The sequence below is a fragment of the Prunus mume genome, linkage group LG2 (genome assembly GCF_029339155.1).
Source record: "Prunus mume cultivar Tortuosa linkage group LG2, ASM2933915v1, whole genome shotgun sequence".
Lineage (NCBI taxonomy): Eukaryota > Viridiplantae > Streptophyta > Magnoliopsida > Rosales > Rosaceae > Prunus > Prunus mume.
The window spans coordinates 7,302,418-7,319,423 of NC_142699.1; the positions used below are offsets into that span (position 1 = coordinate 7,302,418).

At 35.2% G+C, this 17,006-nt stretch overlaps 2 protein-coding genes across 3 annotated transcripts; one reads left to right on the forward strand and one right to left on the reverse strand.

Moving 5' to 3' along the window:
- Positions 1 to 2,264: 2,264 nt before the first annotated feature.
- On the forward strand, positions 2,265 to 13,293 carry LOC103319801 (aldehyde dehydrogenase family 3 member H1). 2 transcript variants are annotated; one of them, XM_008221394.3, is made up of 10 exons: positions 2,265 to 2,635; positions 9,036 to 9,104; positions 9,263 to 9,359; positions 9,475 to 9,681; positions 11,019 to 11,134; positions 11,261 to 11,365; positions 11,448 to 11,620; positions 11,732 to 11,822; positions 12,247 to 12,396; positions 12,724 to 13,293. In XM_008221394.3, exons 1-10 carry the CDS (start codon positions 2,408 to 2,410, stop codon positions 12,961 to 12,963), a joined length of 1,476 nt encoding a protein of 491 aa, XP_008219616.2. In that variant the 5' UTR covers positions 2,265 to 2,407; the 3' UTR covers positions 12,964 to 13,293. The 2 variants fall into 2 exon arrangements, with proteins under 2 accessions (XP_008219616.2, XP_088903746.1); XM_089047620.1 differs by lacking the exon at positions 2,265 to 2,635 and adding an exon at positions 6,473 to 6,987.
- LOC103319802 (uncharacterized) lies at positions 13,253 to 15,137 on the reverse strand. Its single transcript, XM_008221396.3, has 3 exons — positions 14,882 to 15,137; positions 14,047 to 14,540; positions 13,253 to 13,836 (listed from the first exon to the last, which is right to left on the reverse strand). The coding sequence occupies exons 1-3, from the start codon at positions 15,023 to 15,025 to the stop codon at positions 13,389 to 13,391; spliced, it is 1,086 nt and encodes a 361-aa protein (XP_008219618.1). The 5' UTR covers positions 15,026 to 15,137; the 3' UTR covers positions 13,253 to 13,388.
- Positions 15,138 to 17,006: the final 1,869 nt, after the last annotated feature.

Sequence of the window (17,006 nt, forward strand, 5' to 3'; positions counted from 1 at the left end):
TCTAATGACATCTTGATTTTGCTTCTTTCATCCAAGATGTCCCATCATATCTTACATATCATTATCACCATTATTACAAAATGCATCATTGAGACATTGGTTGGATATTTTGTGCACAATCATATTCATCAAACATCAATCATGAATTGGATACAAAATTGACTCATTTATAATTATTACATGCATATATATATATATGCACAAATATATATAAATATATAGTGTGCACAAATATTTTCATAAATATATAGTGTGGGTTACACACATAAAATACAGTTGTCCCATTAATATGTGTGGTACTGGAGTACGGCCAGGTAATATAACTTGACACGTGTTATAATATGGGTGGACGACATGATTGATATTCTTTTTTTAAAGAATAGTATCAATAAATATTCACTTATATTATAACAGGTGAACAAGTTATATCACGTGACCATACTACCGTACAACACTATAATTACTCCCATCTTTATTTTTTTGCCAACATTGGAATCATAAAGTCACAAATTTAGGTAAACATTATAGAGTAAAACATTGGGATCTAACTAATAAAGTCCTTTCCAAATTGAACTTCAGTCAAAGCGAACCAATTAGGCTTTTAAATCTTACGAATTAGGCCGAAGGGTTATCATATCATCCGTGGCCCATGCGCAAACGAGAAGCTAATGATATCTATGTATTAATTTTCGTGTGATGACGAAACATTATCACTTTTTCCTTTCTAGAAAAAGGCTTTGTCTTAGAACTAGAAGGTTGCGTATATAATTGTGTAACTTGTGACAAACTAAAAAGAACCTAGACTTTGTTGTACCGGCTTGACAATCTCAACAGACAATGAACTCGGTTTGAAGAAGATAACTAGATGGCCAAACGTGATCAAATCGTGCAGCTTTGACCCATAGCCTAACAGAAAACACCACAAGTAGCATAATGTTGTGATTCAAGTAGGAGGTTGTGATTGCCAAGTGGAGTGATGTATTGAGAAATTCATTTGCATCAACAGTGTGCGTGCATTCATGCGCTTGTGAATGACTAAAAGAAACACGACTGAATAAAATATATACTTTTGCAACCATACGATTATTATATATTATATATATGGATACTTGTCTTGATTATGATTCTTGAATTCATGGGGTAGTGCTAGCTAAGATATGTATGATTAAATAAAGGAAAAGATTGGGTAACAGTAGTCCATGCATGCGGACGATTACAGGGCATTGATTGGACTGAGTATGGATGGATTATTTTATCTTGGCTGATTGCTTGCTTGCCCATGACCCAGATATGAGTACTTTTGAAAGTTTTATATTCATATTTCTTGATTGTTTATTCAAATTTGAATTCTGAGTGATAGAAACATGAATGAATGAACCAAGTCGTTAACCTAATACAAAATACATTTCACCAATCTGGATCTTAATCAAGGGGCAGACGTTACAGGAGTTGGGTCAACCAACTAATAATTATTTTCAATTTCAATGGTTTGGAAGGAAAACACACGCTTAAATAGTACTAAATACTACTTAATTTTTGTGTTTAAAACTTTGGATTTTTATTTTTTTATTTTTATAACACCTCAATTTTTATAAATCTTTATTTTGAATTAGTTTCCGATCCGCATTTTACATATGACCTTGTAGCCTAATGGAATATATTCCTCCTTTTGTTTCGACATATCGGTTTTCGGATTTACTCAATTAAAATGTTTTTTTATATACGAGTAATGTTACTCTTACCACATTAATTAAAAAGTGTTAATAAATCATAAAAGAAAAGAAAATATTAAATTAATTTTAATTTATGTGGCTGTCCACCTCATATGCCATATAAAGTGGTATGAGAATATGATAAGAGTAGCATTATTCCTTATATACAATATCAAGAGAAGAAATTAGAGCTTGTAACTTCAATGGTTGAGCATTTATCAAACTTGTTACGACTTACAAGAGTTCCGACTCTTATTTTCTCTCTTCTTCCCTCCTGTTAATCTCACTCTTCGAACATGGGGACATCTTGTGGTATTTACTAAATAATTTTTTTTTGTAATTTCATGGGGAAAACCAGAAGAAAAACACAACATTAATTAGCTGAGAAGCCCCATTTTTACTCCAACGTGTGCAATACTCCCTCTCGAGAGAGTTGAGATAAACGTCACCTACCATACTTTATTCGACAAGCATTTTTGGGCCAAACACAGGAGATGCACACAAAGACATAACCTCTATTGTAACGTCTATTCCGACTACAGCAGATAAAATCCAAGCGCATAATTACAAATTAAGACCCCCATTATATGCTCTCTCATTCTCTCTCTCTCTCTCTCTCTCATATGCAATATCTTTGGCACCAAAGCTAGCTAGCTCTTATTTGTAATACGACAGAGAGCATTTGATTGATATTCATGGCGTCGACGGTGGAGGAGCAGACGGTGCACTTCGACTCAAAAGATGCGTTGACCATGGTAGAGGAGCTGAGAGGCAGCTATGGTTCTGGGAAGACCAGAAGCTACGAGTGGAGAGAGTCGCAGCTGAAGAACCTCTTGAAAGTGGCTGAACACCACGAACAAGAAATTGTTGATGCCCTTCGCTCTGACCTCTCCAAACCTGAATTTGAAGCCTACGTTCAAGAGGTTCTAATTCTCTCTCAATCTCTCTGTTTTTTTAATTATTAATTTTAAATTTATCTTTATCTTTTTGGTTTTTGGGTTTTTGGTTGTGTGAATTTGAAGATTAGGCTGGGCTGTACCGGGGTTGGTTCGGTTACCATCCCAACCCAATACAGTAAATAATGATATTTTATTTTAAAATATGAAGAAATAAAAAAATTAACTATTTTAGTATTGTGTGCTTAGCTTGACATGGCTTGACGGGGTACGGATTTTGTGCCCCGACTAGGAGTGAGTCTTGTGTAGCTCCCCCAACTAGGATTGTCTTGTATAGCATAAAAATTTCTGTGAAACGTGGATAGTACGTTTTTATTATCCCTAACCAATTAAAGACTATTACATGGAAAAATTGTCACTTGAGAATAGCAAGTTTTGGTTGAAATAACAAAACAGTATTATCCCTACTTCACATAAATGTTTATCTTTGTACGGAATCATCATATCTCGCATGAAGTGAGACTTATGAGTCTCGCTTGTTGTGAGGGGTACTTGTCCCCATACCAAACCATATCACGGTACGGGGCCATTTCATGTCATGTGTATGTGTTTTGTATAGATTTTCATGATTGTTTATGTGGGTTTAATTTGATTATATTAAAGTCCCGTGTGATATGAAGGTGATTAATTAAGAAATAGGTTAATCAATTCCTTTTGTATAATCACTACCAAAGATCAATAAATTAATGGCGTGTGAGGGATTCTTGATGCCTAGTTGACCTAATTGATGGCTATGATGACTGGCGTATTAAAGTTTATCCAAATCCATGGCTTTCAATTTTGGTTAATATATATATATTTTTTGGTTAAATTCAATTTTGATTAATTAAAAAGATATTTAGTAATATACTCATTCTTATCACTAATATTATAAATAAACCCTACACAATTGAATTTCTATAAACAAATCCAAAAAATAACAGCTGGTCTTATTGAATTTAATATTGATTATTAAATTACTTTGATGCCCTATTCAGTGTTTTTGGTATTTTTATGAGATTTTAAGGTTGGGCTTGTTAAGTTAAAAAGTAAAATTTTTGGTGTATTTCTCATATGGGGTATTTTTAGAATTTGAGCCTCTAATTGGGTATAATAGTGAATCTCCCTTAATTAAATCATGAAAATAGAACTTTAGCTAACGTCCTTGTCTCACATCTTCTGGTGATCCTTGATAAATTGTTTGTATGGCTAGCTAGCATGATATTGACTTGCTTCAAAACTTCTTAGGATTACTTAAGAGGGAAGTATTTCTATTCATAAGCAGTCGGTTTCATTAAAATTATAAATAATTTTTTATATTAAATATTCAGAATATACTTAGAAGTGCTTCATGAATAAGTACTGGATAGGTGATTCTATAAAGCACTTTTACAATCCAAAATGGCCTTTTGAGTTTCCATGTAAAACTTTGTTAGAAACAATTTTTATTATCCGAAAGCTATGTCCCTCTTGTTCACTCCTAACACCTTTCTCAAGCTCTCAATTCTAATTACGAGACTATACCCTAGGAGCTTTGATCTCGTTTAAAATTATTTTAGTTCATGTGATTTGAACACATGACCTCTTCTTACAAAATGAATGTAAACTCTGCGTTCGACGCGTTTTAATAAAATTTCAACTACACATTAGTGAGAATAAAGTGAACAAAACTATAAAGTCAAAATTAATAAATTTCGCAAAACCATATTTATTGATTGTCTGCTTTTAAGATTTTTGTATGTCAGCAAAGTAAAGGTATGTTGTGTGTTATATATATAACTGTTGTGAGTTGGTTGCTTTGTGCTTCTTACGTTTGTGCTTCAGTTTAGTTCAGACCTTAACGGAAATATTTATGAACTGCTTCTTCGCCTGATCTCACATCTCATAATTTCGCAGCGCAATAATATATATATATATATATATTTAATTAATTGACCAAGTCATAAGGAAAAAATTCCAATTCACCGAGTCACCAGGGCTGGTTTTTCAATTTATGAATCAAACCAAAAAAGAAAAATCAAATGACCAAAGCGCCCTTTTAAAATTTTTAAATCCCAAAAATGCTATGAGGATGTAATAATAATATAAATATCCAACAAAAATAAATATAAAAATAGTAATAATAATATTAAAAATATTGGAGATTAGTGAGGTGAGCAACTTCCTTAATGTGGGGGAATAATAGGTTGTTGAGTCTTTAAAATGATGTTTGCCATTGGGAGAGAATTGGTCCCTTTTTGTGGGACATAACGCATTTATCCCTTTGAATTAATTTGTTTGGCAATATTACTCTAATTTTTCCTCATAAAGTGGTTGAATATGCATACCTCAACTAAAATAGACCGCATGCACAGGTGGCCTGCCCGTTAATTGAAATAGATAATACTAAAATGAGTTTATTAGTGAAATTCTCTTATTTTCTTGCTCTTTCGGTTCTAAATAAGACTTCAAATGCAAATACATTTTTGGCACGATCTTGTTCTCTTATTTTGGAATATGGTGCAAATGTGAATTATGTCAGTTAATCAAAATGGTATATCCGCCTTTGCACCCGAATTCAAATTTCCTTTTCCCTTAGTCAAGAGGGTTTATGCATTCACTTTTAAGTTTGCTTTTCATATCTACGCCTCCCATTCTTTTATTTCTCTTGTGACAAAGCCCTTCCAATTGTATAGGCATGACTTGATTATTCACTATTATAGTCGTGAACTCTCTGCTCATTTCAGTGATGTTAACTTAATACTATCACGAGAGCCTTATAAAAAAATAAAAATAAATCACGAGAGTGAGATGTAGTAGAGTAGTAGTACAAAAAGTTTCACCAAACTTACTTGTACTAGTATGGTGATTATTTATACTAGTAATTGAAAAAACTTAGGCGAGGAGTTTATACACGGTACATAATCACATATATGCATTTGATTGTACTTGTGTATATGTATTTATTTAGTGGTATTCCTCTTTTTGATGTTAGAAAAGTCGAATTCCCTTATTCTATAAATAAAAATAACAATAGTTTATATCACCATATAGTATACCATTTTATTCTTAGATTGCCTTTTAAGAGGAAATTGAGGAAAATCACATCAATGTAATTAAAAGAGCACTAATTTTCTATTTCATATAAATTTAGCAAGGATACTCCTATTTTACCAACTAGCTCGTGATCTAGGTTTTTTTAATTGATTCAACAGACCTTCTCACTTTGACCATAAAATTTAATAGAATTTTGTTTTGAAAAGCAAGCCAATCCATTATGTCACACGAAGATATATAGATCAATAGAAAATGATCTTGACTTGACTTGTAGATCAATGGTTTCAGGTTCAAATTTCATGACATCTTGATAGTATATGTGAGAAACCTCTTTTCTTGGTAATTTTGACTATCGCTTGTATTTATATAAAAAAAAAACACATACCAAGACTGCTTGGTGTTGAAAATTGAACATATGCCTTAACTATTTATTATTATTTTTGTTAAAGTTTCTTTTGGTTGGTAGATTTGTTATTTTTTAAAAATAAGAAAAATAGTATGCGCCTCCCCCTTTCAAGGTTCGGTATTGCATTAAAGTTTTTACACTCACCTTTTTTTTTGCCAAATTTAACCCTGTTAGTATTTGGTTTCCAGTGATTTTTTTTGGGACAAGATCCGTTTTTGCATTCAATTTCTTGCACTGTCGGTGTAAAGTTTATAACTATATATATTTATATATATAATATTAGTTATTAATTTCTTCCAACCAAATAATCACACGTGTAAATTAAAACAAATTAGCACACATAATATTTTGGGAAATATATAAATTCCCCAAGTAGCTGGAGAGAGTGTGACATCTCCCTCCCATCATCAAATTTTTGTTCTCTTTCTCCATAAGTCAGATAAAGATCTTCACACTTCACGCTTTCTCTCATCACCCACACCACACGCAAACACCTCCGACTCCGAGTCCAACGATCCAACTCAGTACGAGTTCGCGTGGCCACCTTTGACCCTTCCCCTGCTTTCGCATATATATATTTATAGTCCCATACCTTCTTCTTCTATTGCATCAATCGTTCTGGGTTTTTTCTCTTATTGTGTGCTCGGGGACTTGAAGACTTTCAATGGCGGTTGAGGAGGAGAAGCAGACGGCGAAGCTTGTTTTCGATGAAGAAGCAGCGTCGGCGCTTGCGAAGGAGCTGAGAGCCACCTTCGCCTCTGCCAAGACTCGGAGCTATCAATGGAGAGAGTCGCAGCTCAAGAGCCTCCTCAAGCTCATCACCAGCAACGAGCTGGCGATCGTCGACGCTCTTCGCTCTGACCTCTCCAAGCCCGAGCTCGAGTCCCAAGTCTACGAGGTCCTCCAATTTCTTGCTCAATTCCTCTTCAATGCTCTTGTTCTTTTATCATACACATGGTGTTCTGTTTTGGCACATATGAAAAATCTATGTCTATATGCTGAATGCGATTAGAATTTGCAGAAGAATCATGGGTTCTTAATTTCTTCTTCTTCTTCTATTTTTATATTTTAAAGTTTTCGTATTTTTGTTGGTTGCTGAATTGTTTTGATGAACACATTCTAGCACTTAGTTCATCACGATACTTTATTAAGCTTTGATTTCTCACTCAAATTCAATTGGTCTGTTTGGGAATTATATAATGGTGGTGGCCATTTTGCACTTTCCCTTACATGGACTCTGAAAAATCAGAGTCTTTATTTCCAAAAACTGTAGTAATTGTCATCTGTCTTGGTGGGGATTCATTGTCACCTGTGTTGGTGAGAACGTGTTTCTGTCGCCCTGTTTTGTTTTTTCTTTTAATGTATGTATTGTGTGGGGTCTGCGGTGCATTACCAACATACTTGGTTTGAAAACTTTACTCATATTTGCTTTTGTTTTGTTGGTTTCGCTTCTAATTTTCTTTCTCCTATGGCGCATAAGGTTCATGCGCCATAGGAGTAATTAATGACCTGGAGTCATTAGGTTAACTGTGCTGTTTTTAGATGGTTAGTCTAAGATCTTAATCTACAAGCATGCTCCCATTTTTTAGTTAAAATTTAGCTAAAAACTCACAAAAGCAATTTTAGGAGCTCTCTATAAAATTTGAACTCTAATCTCATACTCCCTAGTTTAGGGAGTCATAAGTACTATAATTAATTTTTTAATTCAATATAAATTATCCATCTCTATAAAAATAAAAAATAAAAAATAAAAAGCATTAATTAAAGAGTTAAAATATTCACAAAACAAATCATCATTAAATTATAGGGAGCCACCAAGAGTCATTTCTTTCTCCTTAGATTTAGGAGTTCCTAGAGGTCTTCCTATTTTAGGAGGTGGATAGGGAGCATGGTTGGAGGTTCGGCCTCAATGGGAAAATAAAATGGAGCACCTAACAACGTATCTTCACAGACCGAGAACTAAATTTCTTCCTAAAATTTGTCTAAAGGAGGTGGTTTAGAGAGCTCATTGCGGATGCTCAAAGTACATAGGGAGTATCCACCGTTGGATGGGTGGATACTCCAATCAATCAATGCTTTTGAAGCCCATCCAACAATGGATAATGTCTATGTACTGAGTACATAGGTATACCCAAGAAAATTCGCAAAAAGATGCTACTTAACTTGGATGTGGTTGTGAGTTGTGACAGATGTGAAGAGCTCAGAACTTCAAATTTATTGCATAGAGAAAATGATGTCTCCATTTTCCATAAGATGCATCATGCATTCCCACCAATTGAAGGCAAGGGGTGAGGGGTTTATTATTGTTTTCGGTAATAACTCTTGTGAGTTGAGGGGTACTTTTCAAGTCTGTTTTGGTGTCATAAATATAGTATGTCATGAAATGTAGGATCCATTTAGGTTCTGAGATAAGCAAAATCATTTATTTTTCTTTTAATGGGAAAATGCTACATGTTATCAAAAAGTAAAGAATGATACTGCCATGAACAACTTGGGATATCTGCTGAAGTTTGGGTTTTAAGTTAAATTTGGGAGTCAACTTTGATTTTTTTATTCATGAGAAAATGTTAGTCACTATTGAGAAATTTATAGGTAAATAAATATGAGAGAAACAAATATGGCGTGGTATTTTGAGTATATAGTAGACTGCATACTTTTAAATCTGCAAATCCTTTGAACGGTTTGGATTGAAAAATCGTCACTCCCCATTTGCTAAACAAATGGAGAGCATCCTTTTCCAGCAACTATTTGTGGTTGTGGACGCAATGTTTTGGATTTACTACATTTATGAAATGTAAAATTGTTGAAGATACTTCTTATCTATCCAATACAGTCATCCAAACTTGTATAGGGCCTTGTCTAATAAGTTATTCTGTATGAAAACTCTACATGGATGTTTTATTTGTTATTGACCCCCAATATTGATATATATGGTTTTCAATTTAGATATCTATGTTAAAGAGCTCATGTAAGTTGGCACTCAAAGAGCTGAGAAATTGGATGAAGCCAGAAAAGGTATGTTTTTGTCAGAAACTCTATTTAATGCAAACTTTTGACTAGCATATTGTTTGTCTCTGCAGGCAATTTTTTTAAAGTTTGATTCAACATTTGCATTCCTTTTTCATTTTTTGTTATTATTAATTTTAATGAATAATATTTCCCTTTAACTGCAGGCTAAAACTTCACTAACCACTTTCCCTTCGTCAGCCGAAATAGTGTCTGAACCTCTTGGTGTTATACTAATAATTTCAGCATGGAATTATCCTTTCTGTACGTTAATATTAGACATGTGTTTTTATATTTAAGCACTGAGCTCACAAATCTTTACTCTTCAGTCCTAATTCTTTCTTCATACAAAAATAATTGTGTAATATCTGTTTTCCAGTGCTGTCCCTTGATCCAGTTGTCGGTGCCATAGCGGCTGGTAATGCTGTGGTCCTTAAACCATCAGAACTTGCTCCAGCTACATCGTCATTGCTTGCAAAACTAGTAGGTGAATATATGGATAGCTCTTCTATAAGAGTTGTTGAGGGGGCAGTTGCTGAAACATCTGCACTGTTAGATCAAAAGTGGGACAAAATATGTTACACAGGTTTGTATTCATTTTCATCTCTTTCCAGTCTGATATTTTGTTTTCCTCAATTTATAGTCTGATATTGCACGCGTGAAGATTTTGATGAGCTGAACTTTGTATAAATGACTATCACTGTTTTAGCTCTCCTTGCATATGATATAGATATAGATATATTAATATTTTGTAAAGATGAAAGAAAAATTCTCTTTGGATGTGAAGCAAGAGAGAGTGAATTTTTAGCTCAAGTTCAGAGGTATCTGTATTGCAGCTATAGCAAATGGCTTTAACAGGGGACCATAAGGTCCTTGCATAATCCATTAAGAGGGGGCTGCTTTGGCGCTCTGCTCTTCATCTGAGGTTGAGCTTTTACCTTTTTCAGTTCAAAGAGTTTCCATAACAAAACATTAGATAATTTATAATTAAAAGTGGCCCTTTTTGGTGGTTTGCGAAAGTACAATATGGTGTCAAATAGATTGAGAGCATTTGTACTCTTTTTATTTTATTTTATTTATTATTATTATATTTAATAACAGATATCGGAATTTTGTTTGGCTATGAGCTTATGCCTAAACCTTCATAGATAAAATATTATTTGCTCTTCAATTGCTAGAATGACATCTCCACTGTGTTTCTCTAGAGAAGAAAATGTGAGGGATGATTGCAGTCTTCAATATGAAGTTGACTTTTAGTGCCTTAGGCACTGAAATTGTTAGAATTCTTAGTTTCAGCATTTCATATTTTGGATATTTTGGGAGCAAAGAAGAAAAAAACACAGAAAGATTGAGAGAACGTTGCTCAGAAGAAATGAAAAAATGCTTCTGTGTTTTTTTCTTCTTTGCTCCCAAAATATCCAAAATATGAAATGCTGAAACTAAGAATTCTAACATGGTATCAGAGCCAAGGCCCGTACAAGCTAACGATGCTTGTAACCCAAAAAAAAAAAAAAGAAAAAAAAAAAAAAGGAAACAAGTCGGACTCTTAAAAATGCCTAAGAGCCGACGAGTTCCATTGAAAACAAGTGGGCCCAACAAGAGCCGACCTCTGAGTTTCAATTGCCGATGTGTGGATCTTCACGTGTGATTACACGTGAGGGGGAGTGTTGGAATCCCACATCGGTGGAGTGAGAGAAAACAAATGGGTTTAAATAGAATTACCACACTCTAACTAATACCAAGGCCTTTTGTGATAAAAACCCCACACCTGACGGATTGGGCAGGTGGTAAAGTGGGGACAGTATCGATGTTGTTAGAGTGGGACCCAACGGGCAGATTCAAATTTTCAACAGAAATTGCACAGTATCGTTGTTTGTACTTCAAATAAAATATTTATTGAAAAACAAATATATTTGATTGTAGGCAATGGAAGAGTGGGACGTATAGTGATGGCTAGTGCTGCAAAGCACCTTACACCTGTTCTTCTGGAGCTTGGAGGAAAATCTCCTGTTGTTGTTGATTCTGGTATCAACTTACAAGTATGGAATTTCTCTGTCTTGCACACTATCAGTAGTTTTATTTATTTATTTTACTTGCTGCTACAAATGGTGCTGTAATTTCAGCTTCTGTTTTAAGTAGAGACTTCTGTATTTTGTTTTTCCTAGGTTGCAACTAGGCGAATAATTGTAGGAAAGTGGGGGTGTAATAATGGACAGGCTTGCATCTCCCCCGATTACATTGTAACAACAAAAGATTTTGCTCCTAAGCTGGTAAGGTTACCCTCATATGCCATTGAAGATCTGAATTTGTTTGTCTGCTCTTGTCATCTTCCTTAATTTCTCTTGTTCTCAGGTGGATTCTTTGAAACGTGAATTAGAGAATTTTTATGGAAATAATCCATTAGAATCAAAAGATTTGTCTCGTATTGTGAATTCAAATCACTTTGCTCGGTTGACAAAGCTCTTGGATGAGGATAAGGTTTCTGGTAAGATCGTCCTGGGAGGTGAAAGGGACAAAACCAACTTGTAGGTTTTTCTTTCTCTGATTTTTCTCTTCTTAGATCTTTATCTGAAATATTAGGCACGATAATGTATCTTGCATGTGATTAATGCTCCTTTTTTTTGTGTTTATCGCAGGAGGATAGCTCCCACCATCTTGCTCGATGTCTCACGGGACTCTTTGATCATGAATGAGGAAATATTTGGTCCTTTGCTTCCCATTCTCACGGTAGGAACCAAAAATTTTGTTACTGTGATTTTTTTTCCCAACAAAAAGATTTTGCAATAAAATGTGAGATAGCCTTTCTTAATTGATTTAAATATGTATTGGGCAACTTCTCTACACACTGAACAAAAACTATAGAATCAGCTTCCTTGAATTGTAAACTAGTAACAGAAAACCAAGCATGGTGCTCTTTGGGGATGATTTCAAAGGGAAATGAAGTATAGGTACCTTCATCGTGTGCCAGAAAAGCAGCTACCTTAGAAGGCGTCAATCTGTTTTAGGAATCTTTTTGCTGGACTAATGGCACTGAGAAAGATGTTGTTACAGTATTTTATTAGTGGGAACTTCTTGATTGGATTTCTCTGTCTTTATATTTATTGAAAACTACAGATCAAAGTCAAAATATCTTCTCTGTTGTTCATAACAGGTCGACAGAGTGGAAGAAAGTTTTGACTTGATAAACTCAGGAACAAAGCCCCTCGCTGCATATTTGTTTACAAACAATAAGAAGCTGAAGGAGCACTTTGTAAGGACTGTCTCCGCCGGGGGTTTGGTTGTCAATGACACTACCATACATGTAATAATTCTCCCTCCAACTTATTGAGACAAGCCACATGTTCATCCATGCATGCATGCCAAATAGGGCCATATAGATTTTATTGTGGTTATATGAATACTGAAACATGAGATTTTAGTAGTTATGCATTCCTAGTCTTGCCTCGTTTTTTTTCTTTTCTTTGTTTACTGATATCGTAGTTATTTATACAGGCATTACTGCATGTATCATGGCATCTCCATTTCTCACGTATAAATTTATTATATACATACTAGCTAATTTATTTCTTTATTGTGAATTAAGTTGAGAATCTAATTGGTATAATATGAATTCTCAATCGGTGTACAGCTTGCTGTTCCGTCCTTGCCATTTGGAGGAGTTGGGGAAAGTGGAATGGGTGCATACCATGGAAAATTCTCCTTTGATGCGTTTAGCCATAAGAAGGCAGTTGTTTATCGAGGTTTCGCTGGTGATGCTTCTGTGAGGTACCCACCATACACAAAGGGGAAGCTAAGACTTCTTAAGGCTCTGATCGGCGGTGGCATATTAAGCATAATCCGCGCTCTGTTTGGATGGTCCAAGGCGTAACAGACACTATGATCCGGTTGTGCTGCTTGCGATTCTTCTTTCTTCATATTTATAAAAGACATTACGATCTGGCTGTGGCAATATAATTACAATTTGAATAAGGTGTGATTATTTATGAGAAGGGAAAGGGGAAATGGAAAGTGTAAAAGTTGGTAGGTAAATATCTATAGGTTTATAAATTGTATGTGTTTGTATTTTGTTTTTGCTTGGAGGCTTAAACATGGGTTCCATTTTGGCATCCATTGAATTCAATTCTGAAGCTAAACCTCTTAAATTCATAGACGCAAGGTTTGGTTAGCCATGGAAAAAATACAAGAGCCAGTCGATCTATCTGTTAAGCTTTCTACCTATCTTGAAGTATTGGGTTTCTATCTGTGCCATGAGAATAAAATCAATCTTTACAGACCAAAATCACTGATGACCAGTCAATAATAAGAATCCTCTAAAATATTGAGAATATCTGATCTTTGCTCATCTGTTAGAAAAGTAGGAAAGTCAACCAGAAAAGTGAGCTTCAAATTTGCCCTCTTTCCTTCATCTTTGGAGATTGCCATGCCTTGCTCTGATATGACCTTCTCATAGCCAGGATATATGATGTCATCAATGGTCAATTTCATTTGGTCTCCACCCAGCAAAGGGATTGAGATGATGCAGCCAGTGAGAGCCTTTACCAATGGGATCTCTAGAGCCAACTCCAAATCATCCCCTTCTCTTCTAAACAAAGGGTGTCTTTTCTCAGCAATCACAAAAACTATGTCTGCTGGGTAGGCACCTGGTATCTCATTTCCCAATCCTTCAAATGTAATCTTTGTTCCTTTTTTCCATCCTGGCTTCACATTTATTGTTACCACTTCCTCTTCTTCAACCATTTGCCTGCCATAAAGAATACATTACGACAATATTATGAAAAGATATGAGGGTACCCCCTACATTTACTAATCATATTGCTGATTACATTTTTGTAAAAATAATAAGTCTCACACTCTACAAGAGATGCGAAGTCTCGTACATGCATGAGAGAGATGTAGTCAACAATGCAGGTAAGCCCTAGTTTTATTCTATGTCAAGTGCAAGGTAACCAACCCGGTGTCTTTGACGATAGCCCTTGTGACCTTCATCTTCTTCTGGCATCCAAAACACAACTCCTCTAAGGTGCACTCAAGCTGCTTCTCAACGGCTGGGGGTTTCAACATCCCAGACGAGTTGGAAAACATGATGGGGGTCTTCCGGCTTTCACATTTCGAGAGGGAGGGATGGGCAGGCGTGGAGTCGGCGCTTTTAGTGCATGTGGCGGCCTTGGGGGTTGACGGGGAGGGTATGGAATCCGGCCAGCTTTTCCGGCTCTTAGGTTTCTTGAGAGAGGGTGAGGGGGTGTGACTCCTTCGGCTAGAGCTTTTTGAGAAATGATGACAATGCATGTTAAAGAAATTATCCAAGCTTGATTGCTTGAAGTGACCTTTAGCTTTAGGGCTTGGAGTATCATGCTCGCGTCGCATTCTTTGCAGGCTAATGCATCTAAAGCTATGAAATCCATGCATGGTTTTCTTTTCTGCTTTTGGTGTATCATCACCGACTTCCTGTATATATACATATATTTATATATAAGGACACAATATTATGAGTTGAGGACACATTAATCAATCTCCATGCATGCATGCAACTAGGTAAATTGGCACATGGATGGAAACTTATTGCTTATTTATAAATAATGAGACATAGATGAATACGCATATAAATTATCAAGGTTTCTGAGGAATTCAAATGCATGGTTAGAAATTTTTATATAACAGAAATGTTGTTCCTCATGTTATGTTGTTAGTCTGTTAATCCATACAATATATTCATCAGAAATGTGTTCTTATTTGAATGTACAGATCCAATTAATTGACAATATTAGAATGATGACACAAATGTTTACCTCAAAGATTACATCGTTGGTTATAGAGGTTCCAATTTGGTCTACTTTGGCTTCCCGATCTGGAGATGATTTCTTCTTGTCGTGGCGCAATTTTTTGACAATGGATCTATATGCTGCTCTATAGAGGTTGCGAAGAGGGCGCATGGGTAAAATCCACGCACCATCCACAGATTGGAAGAAGAAGAAGAAGAAGAAGAAGAAGAAAAAGAAGGAAGAAAGAAAGAGAGAAGTTAAAAGAATGGTTCTATCCACAAGAATGCGTGTTTTACCAAATATGATGAAACTAGCAGCGTTTTGTAAGGCCCTTCTTTGATAATGAGCACAATCAGCTAATCGACAGGACAAAATAATTCTCTACAACTGTTATATATGTAAAACCGGTCTCTTACGTTCTCTCACGTGTCTCATGTAGCTCGTACTTCTCACGTGTTAATCACCTAACTACTTATTGAAGATAAAGATCACGTCTCACTTCTCACGTGCTAGTCACGTAAATACTTATTGTGAGATACCGGTTGCACAAATCGGTTGCGGAGAAGAATTTTTCTAAAAGGACAGATAAATGCAAGAAATCTGTTCTTATTTTCGATGTTGTATATGGTCTTCAAGGGTGGAGATGGTTGTAATGTGTTGTGAATGTGCGTCTTCAAAACAATATTCTAGTCAACCTTTATCAATGAATGAGTGAACATAAGATGGGTAAGTTTGACAACTGCTTTAGGGACAAACAGAATTTTGTTTTTTAATTGAAAGGGACAAACTTATATTTAAGAAACAGTCTTGTAACTGTATCGCAATACATGATACATCTCTACAGATGTTTTTTGTTGTTGTCAAACTTCTGCAGATGTTTAAAACCAAGGTTAGTTACCGCTGAAAATGCTTATAAAATAATAAGTTAATAGGACGTTAATTATTTGTTTAGGGCTGATTTTTGGATGGATCAGATCGGAGTTAGGGAATTTCAATTTCAATTCAAAAAATTTTGAAATTTCAATATTCATTCCAATTCCGAAAACTCGGATTTTTTTGGAAAATTTCAAAAACTAGTTCAAAATTTTAAACATGCCCAATCATTTAAATAGTTAAAATGGACTCAATATTTAAAATTCATATCGAACGCTTGAAATCTATTATATTCTAGTGCTTGGATGTTGTTATCCTTTATCGAATAACTTGTCTATTCGGTCATTAAATTATATTTAGTCCAACATGAAATTAATAATTGTATGTACTCTAAGCTTGAAATTCCAATATATTTTGAAATTTGAAATTTTTCGGAATCCTGAGATACATTTCAATTCCAATTCAACTCTTTTTTGGAATTTTCAAATTTAAGAACTTTTAGATGTCATAATTGATTTGGACTTGCCAAAATTGGAAATTTTCGTGACTCCAAAGCCAGTTAGCTCCCAAAAGGCCTCGTGCTAGATGGAGGTGGGCATGTACATATAAGGCACATCACCCTTTCTCCGTGGTCTGTGTGGGATGTTACAATCCACCCTCTTTCGTCGGCATACTCGCACCACACGGCAGAGTGACTATGATACCAAATTGTCACATTTCGGGATTGACTCCGCCGTAGCACGATATTGTTCTCTTTAGGCGCACCACACGACAGAGTGGCACTGATACCAAATTGTCACATTCCGGGATCAGCTCCGTCATAGCACGATATTATCCATTTTGGGCCCCCTTTTCTGCCCTCAGGGTTTTGTTTATGGGAACTCACGAGTAACTTCCCAATGGGTCACCCATCCTGAGATTGCTCTAGCCCTAACTCGCTTAACTTCAGAATTCTCATGACTCCGAAGCCAGTGAGCTCTCAAAAGGCATCGTGCTAGATAGAGGTGAGCGTGTACATATAAGGCACATCACCCCATCTCCGTTGGTCGATGTGGGATGTTACATTCATAATATATTTTATGATCCGAATCACTATTTATCTTTTAGTTTCTCACTAAAAAGATCAATACTGCAAAATTTTACTCAAACAGAAAATTGTTCAATGATTTAAGTATGACTAAATAAATAGATGAACATAGTGTGAAATAAACCTAAACGAATAGTTATATTAACTTACTAATGGGTTGTGTTTGAAAGCTATTAGAAATCATGGGACACA

What these genes read in the sequence shown, in the direction of transcription:
- LOC103319801 (XM_089047620.1), top strand. Translation starts at nt 6,754, where the DNA reads ATGGCGGTTGAGGAGGAGAAGCAGACGGCGAAGCTTGTTTTCGATGAA. An exon ending in ATTGGATGAAGCCAGAAAAG is followed by an intron (nt 9,105 to 9,262) that starts GTATGTTTTTGT and finishes CTTTAACTGCAG; the next exon opens with GCTAAAACTTCACTAACCAC. An exon ending in TCAATGACACTACCATACAT is followed by an intron (nt 12,397 to 12,723) that starts GTAATAATTCTC and finishes ATCGGTGTACAG; the next exon opens with CTTGCTGTTCCGTCCTTGCC.
- LOC103319802 (XM_008221396.3), bottom strand. Translation starts at nt 15,025, where the DNA reads ATGCGCCCTCTTCGCAACCTCTATAGAGCAGCATATAGATCCATTGTC. An exon ending in CCAACGATGTAATCTTTGAG is followed by an intron (nt 14,541 to 14,881) that starts GTAAACATTTGT and finishes GTATATATACAG; the next exon opens with GAAGTCGGTGATGATACACC. An exon ending in GCTATCGTCAAAGACACCGG is followed by an intron (nt 13,837 to 14,046) that starts GTTGGTTACCTT and finishes TCTTTATGGCAG; the next exon opens with GCAAATGGTTGAAGAAGAGG.